General features: G+C 52.0%; 1 protein-coding gene across 1 annotated transcript; it reads right to left on the reverse strand.

Moving 5' to 3' along the window:
* Positions 1-2,783: 2,783 nt before the first annotated feature.
* LOC103628990 (expansin-A19) lies at positions 2,784-3,836 on the reverse strand. Its single transcript, XM_008650195.3, has 2 exons — positions 3,619-3,836; positions 2,784-3,532 (listed from the first exon to the last, which is right to left on the reverse strand). Exons 1-2 carry the CDS (start codon positions 3,746-3,748, stop codon positions 2,898-2,900), a joined length of 765 nt encoding a protein of 254 aa, XP_008648417.1. The 5' UTR covers positions 3,749-3,836; the 3' UTR covers positions 2,784-2,897.
* Between the last annotated feature and the right edge of the window lie 2,604 nt (positions 3,837-6,440).

Raw genomic sequence — 6,440 nt, forward strand, 5'->3', positions numbered from 1 at the left:
AATTGAGCTCATATATTTCTTCGATTCGTCCAAAATAATCGACATTGTCAAGGCCCGGCGTAAAGACTCCAGAACACGTTGTTTTCCGATTGGGCCGACTTTTGTCGTAGTGTGTTGTGCGAAAACGGTATCCATTGACGTCATACCCAGAATATTTCTTGACCCTATAAGCAAAGCCGTTGGCTACTTGTCTCAACTCGGCACTCATAGACGGATCTCTTTGGCCCTGCAAGTATTTGCAAGTTAAAAGACGCTAAATTGAGTTCAAAGACGTATCTCTTTTACAAACTAAGCACGTACCTTACGTTTGAACCAGGAAATGAAATCGGGCAACCCATTTCTCGCACCCTTTCTAAGAAGAGCGTCATATTCCTGTGGAGTGGGGTCCCTTGATCGACGCCAGAATTCATGAAGAAATTGTTCCATGTATGGCGTCACCTCTTCAATGATGGTCAATATGTATAGCATGATATGCCGCCACTCTTCATGTGTAAGGGTCTTGGTGGTCGAGCCACTTGCGCTTCCGAGTTGGCCTCAAAATATACTAAGGTTCGATTCATTGTCGCCATCATTGTAACGAGGGGGTGGATTATGCACGCTCGGCAGTTTGTCACCATAATAAGTTGTTGTGAAGTTTGAGACCTCCTCTAGAATGTATGCCTCTGCAATGGAAGCCTCGATTTTGCATTTATTTCTACATTTCTTTCGAATAGTCTTTAGACATCTCTCGATTGGATAGCACCAACGTCCCTGCACGGGGCCCCCCATTCGTGCCTCATAGGGGAGATGAAGAATCCCAACCAGAGTCGGGGTCGTCTTCTTTCTCGGAACCCGGGGGCCCGTAGGTTGAGACGACCGTCAGTCGGTCCCAAGATGACCACATATGGTACCCCGGAAGGTTAGAATATGCCTTTACGAAAGCGCTCACCGAAGCGGGGTCACTTGGTGGATCGAAGCTGAATCTAAAAGGGATAGGGTGGAAAACGGACGGTACCTCTTGATCGATGGACGGTGGTGAAGTCGCGTCGGGGGCGAAATGCACCGACATCTCAGGTACGAGGCTAACGCCCAGCAAGTCCTTCGCGAGAGTGCTGGCGTCATCAGTCCGCTTGGGGTTGGCACGTCGCAGGAAAACGACATCTGTCGTTGTCTCAGGTGCGAGGACAACACCCGACATGTCCCTCGCTGTGGTGCCAGCGTCGTCGACTCGCTCTGGACCGACAGCCGACGAGGTGCCGCCTCCTACCTGGCAAGGAGGGTGGCGGGGCAAACCCGGATGCTGCTCTTCCGCCACGGGGTGAAGACGTCGTCGAGTTCGCCGCCGCCGGGCGAGCTAACGACCGTCGTTGTTGTCGTGCTACAAGGGGAGGAGTACCATGTCGTAGCTACCGTCGAGGGACATGAACTCGAGACTCCCGAAGTGGAGCACCGTCCCGGGCTGAAGAGGTTGCTGAAGACTGCCTATCTGGAACTCAACGGGAAGGTGTTCGTTAACAAGCAGCAGGCCCCTACCTGGCGCGCCAACTGTCGGCGTTTCGGACCCGGGGGACCCTCAACCGAGCCGACCAGTGAATTTTATCGCTGCGTGCCCCTGCCCAGATGGGTTGGCGCAAGATGGAACACAAGGGGGAATGTATTATCTCACACCGGGGGATGCTCGTAGTAGGGGTTACAAGCGTCGCGAGAGAGGGAGAGAGAGCCTGTTCGTTTGCTCGTCCTCGCGCGACCCCCCCCCCCCCCCGCAGGAAGGCCATGGACCTCCCTTTTATAGATGCAAGGAGAGGGTCCAGATGTACAATGGGGGATGTAGCTATGCGCTAACGTGTCTGGCAGAGAAGTGCCTGAGCCCTGTGTACATGCCAACGTGGCTGTCGGAGAAGTGCTTGAGCCCTGTGTACGCGATAACATGGCCGTCGGAGAAGTGCCTGAGCCTTGTAGAAGCACAACTGGCGGTGCGGCTGGGATCCTGCTGACATCTCCTTGCTTCCGTAAGGGACTGAGAACCACCAACGTCATGGACGCACGTGGGGAACCATCATTACATGTTACCGGGGTGAGCTAGATGCGATGCCGGTCTTGTTCCCTCGTAGCCTGAGCTAGCTAGGGGTAGGGTAATGATGTATCCCCTGTGGCGCAGTCGGTTCGAGCCCAAGGTCGGGTGAGGCGGAGACTTCTCCTGAGGCCGAGGCCTGGGTCGGGCGAGGACGCGATTCCTCCCGAGGCCGAGGCTGAGGCCGAGTCCTGGGGTCGGGCGAGGCGGAGACCTCCTCCCGAGGCCGAGGCCTAAGGTCGGGCGAGGCGAAGCTTCCTGTTGCGCCCGAGGCTGAACTCGGTTGTTGTCAGTCTTACCCCGATGGGTGGCACAACAGTCGGAGCGGGGCGAGCGGCGCTGTTTTCCTGTCAGGTTGGTCAGTGAAAGGGCGAAGTGACCGACTGCGGTCACTTCGACCTTGCCGACTGAGGCGCGCGTGTCAGGATAAGGTGTCAGGCGATCCCCGCATTAAATGTGCATGCGATACGATCGGTGGGTGAGGCGATTTGGCCAAGGTTGCTTCACAACGAAGCCTGCCCGAGCTGGGCTTCGGGCGAGGCGTGAATTCGTCCGGGACTACTTTTCCCGCTCGAGGCCGGGCTCGGGCAAGGCGAGATTGCGTCCCTTGGTAGACGAGGCCTTGACCTGAACCGTGCCCATCAGTCTTTGCGGTTTGTGCTGAGGGTGGTTACCAGCCACGTTTAGGAGTGTTGGGAGTACCCCTAATTACGGTACCCGACAACATCCGAAATAAAAAGAAGACAACATATTTAATATATTTCTCAAGAAGAAGAATGAATGAGCAATAGAATGTTGTGGGTCAGCGGAATGCTTCTGAACAGTGGAAGGAAGTAACAAATGATGTTTAGTAGTCGAAGTTCTGGTAGGTGTTGAAAGTTTGGCTGAACTGCCACCACGCCGGAATGACGTCCTGGAAGACGATGTTCTGTCCGCCGGTGGAGACGAGCGCGAAGCTGAGGCCCTGGCCGATGAGCCCGCCTGCGAGGCAGTGCCAGTTGGCGCCCCAGTTCCTGTACATGGGGATCCAGTCCGTGTTGGCGCCCTTCACAGCCATGCTATGGATGGAGCCACTGCCGGCGACGTTGGTGATGAGCACCATGTAGAAGTGGTCGAAGCCGGCGATGGTGAAGCGCACGCCGCCGCTCCGCCAGCACTTGACCCGCTGGTAGAGGACGGGGATGATGCCTGCGCTGTAGATGCCGATGGTCTCCCAGGCGGGCTGGGACATGTCGAAGTGGGGGCGGGGCGGGCCGCACCACCCGCCGTTAGGGAGCTCCCAGTTGGGCGGGCAGAAGTTGGTGGCGGAGACAACGGCGAAGTTGCTGCTGCCAGGCTTGCACCACCCGGTCTTGCTGCTGTCGCACCTGATAACGTAGCACTGTCCGCACGAAGCGCCGTCGTTGAAGAGCGCCGTGCTCAGCGCCGCGTTGTTCACGCCGTAGCCCTGCTCGTACAGGTCGCCATACCCGCACGCGCCACCTACATGCAGCTATGTTGTGATGATACGCACGTGAAAATAAATTAAAGCAACGACCCTGAACAAAAGCTGATGATCATATATATACCCATTGTGTCGGAGCCGTCAGCGCCGCCGTAGAACGTGGCGGTGGCCGGAAGCCAGTCGTCCGATCTCGTTGGCGAAACGAAGAGTGCCAGGGCGACGGCGAGCAGCTGGTGGAGGAAGTGTTTCCCCATGTTGCTCGGAAACGGCCGGCCGGCGATCGATGCTGCTACTAGAGTGTGTAGTTACAGCAGATAATGGAAGTTTGGAGCTTGGAGAGGTGAGGAATGTGTGTAGCAACCGTGGTGCTTATATAGCCAGTTAGCTAGGGTTAGGGTCGTGAGCTCGAGCTGGAGGAGACGTACGTAGGACGGCAAAGAATCTAATAATCGTTAGATTAAATGCATTGCATGCATGGTTGAAACGGACAATCATTGTTCCAACAGCGACGATCGCATGCACATGGCTGCAACAACCAGAGCGAGATTGACTTGTGCATTGTTTTGATGATCGATTTGGATGCATGACTGCGATGAAGGTCTTCGTATTGCACCAATGTTTCTTTTTTTCCATCAAAATAAAACGAGGCTAGTATTTAAATCAGAAAACAATTAGCAGTCTATATGCATCATGTAGTCTCACAACGTAACCACTGCGCACTAAACCGTTCAGTTCATCATTTTATTCTGTGTCTTTTATCTTGAAACATTCGGCCTTATTGGCGAGGATCTTTGTTGGCATTGATCCATTGCTTGCATTGGTTCAGTGCGCATATATATATAAATAAGAAGAAAAGATGCAACGCATTATATTTCGTACCGGTTCAATCGATGTATTACGCCACCCGTAGCGTTACTCTAACCTAGAATTCTGCTGCAGCCGCATGCTCTACGTTGAGCGCTATTTTACCGTAGGCAAGCCCGAATATGGCAGACGTAGCGTTTGTACGAAAGAACGCTATCTATCGCTTGGTCCACTGCGATGAAGAAATATAGTGAAAAAGAAATGATAAATTATATGATTGTTGGTAGGGTTGAGATATAGAGTAAATATGAATGCAGATGATTATTGTAGTGTAAGGTAAAGAATTTTGTTGGCAAAGACCGGATATTCCTTTAATTTTGAAGTAGAAATTTAGAGTAGTATGAGTGCAGATAGCTTTACACCCGACCGATCTCGATCATGAAGAATCGATCCATAAAATTCAATTCCTTGCCTAGCTGCCTAAGTGTCAGGACCGGGTGAATTCTTGAAGTATTAGTGCTCTAATAGGCCTATTAATCTTGGCCTTGTAATCCTAGTGTTTGGGCCGGTGTTGACAATCATGGATTGAGTGGGTGGCACTGTTATAAGCCACACCGTAGCACTTGCTGGTGAAGAAAATGAGAACAGAAAAATCTACACATACCTGTCTTCTCCTTCCATTTCCTTCCGCTTCTATTTCGTTTCTTCTCTTCTCCGGTTTCCTCTCCGGTGATCACCGGCCTCTCGCCGCGGGTCATCACAATTGGTATCAGAGGGGCGTTGTCGTCGTCTCGGTGACAACGATCTCTAGAGGATTTCGAAACGGCTCCCAGCAAGCCTTCTGCTCAAGCACGACATCTCGTCGCAGCCATGGAGGATGTCGAGAAGAGAATCACGGAGAAGTTCCAGCAGGCCATGGAAGCGTCCGCGTCAACTCTGCATGAACTCTTGAAGAAGATGGATGGAATCAGCGGAGTGAACAGCAAGCTTGAAGAGATTGAAGGTCGGCAAGCGGAACACGTCAAGATCATGCAATACTTGCAGGCCAAAATGGACCTCTCCATGAAGTCCTTGGCGCAAGTCTCGAAGGACCAAACCAGGCTGGCGAATTTGGTGAATGTCGTTGCAAGGAATGCATGTATGGACGGAGTTACAGGCACAGGTGATGGGTTGATCGGACCCCGTCCGACAGGGATGCCGATAGGACCACAAATTCAGAATCCGCCTCCTCCTGTTACTCCACATGGTATGGGGCCTCCTCCTCCTCCTCCTATTATTCCACATGGAGTGGGGAATGGTGATGGTTTGCCAAGGCGCGGGGAAGGGGAGTGAGATGCGAGTGGCCAAAGGGGAGGACTGCCGAAGTGGGAGTTTCCGATGTTTGATGGAGAGGACGCAAGAATTTGGGTGGACAAGTGTGAGCCATATTTTGCACTGTTTTTTATTCCAGATGCATTCAGAGTTAGTGCAGTATCTTTACATCTGAAAGGGAAGGCTGCACACTGGTTTCAGGCATATAGAGATTCATTGAACTTGATGGATTGGGCTGAGTTCAGAGTGGCTGTGTTGGAAGAGTTTGAGGTCTCTACTCATTCAGATAAGATGCAGGAGTTGCTAACATTGAGACAAACTGGTTCGGTGTTGGAGTATAAAACCCATTTTGAGAAATTGGTGTACCATATTAAGTTGTTTGACAAGGCCATCAGTGACACCTTCCTGGTTACACAATTTGTTCTGGGTCTCAAATGGGAATTGAGAGGTGGGGTGGAAGTACAATTTCCCAAGACAGTGTCAATGGCTGCTCAGTTAGCATTCAAGCATGAAGCATTGTAGGCAAAATAGACATCAAGGAGACAGGTAGTGGGGAAGCAGGGTGCAGCAATACACAATAAAGATGGAGTAGGAGTCACTGGTGAATTGTGGAAAGCTAGACAACTGAAAGAGTATAGGAGAATTAATGGGTTGTGTTTTAAGTGTGGAGAGAAGTTCATCCCAGGTCACAAATGTAAGGTGGTTGTGCAACCTCAGCTGAATGTCATGGTTGCAGAAGGTCAGGATGGAGGTCAGATCCTGCAAGATGAGGTGCTAGAATTATTGGAAAGGGTTGAGCACCGGAATGAGGAGGAAATGACCTTGTCTCAG

The sequence above is a fragment of the Zea mays genome, chromosome 6 (assembly GCF_902167145.1).
Source record: "Zea mays cultivar B73 chromosome 6, Zm-B73-REFERENCE-NAM-5.0, whole genome shotgun sequence".
NCBI classification, from domain to species: domain Eukaryota; kingdom Viridiplantae; phylum Streptophyta; class Magnoliopsida; order Poales; family Poaceae; genus Zea; species Zea mays.

What these genes read in the sequence shown, in the direction of transcription:
- LOC103628990 (XM_008650195.3), bottom strand. Translation starts at nt 3,748, where the DNA reads ATGGGGAAACACTTCCTCCACCAGCTGCTCGCCGTCGCCCTGGCACTC. An exon ending in TGACGGCTCCGACACAATGG is followed by an intron (nt 3,533 to 3,618) that starts GTATATATATGA and finishes AGCTGCATGTAG; the next exon opens with GTGGCGCGTGCGGGTATGGC.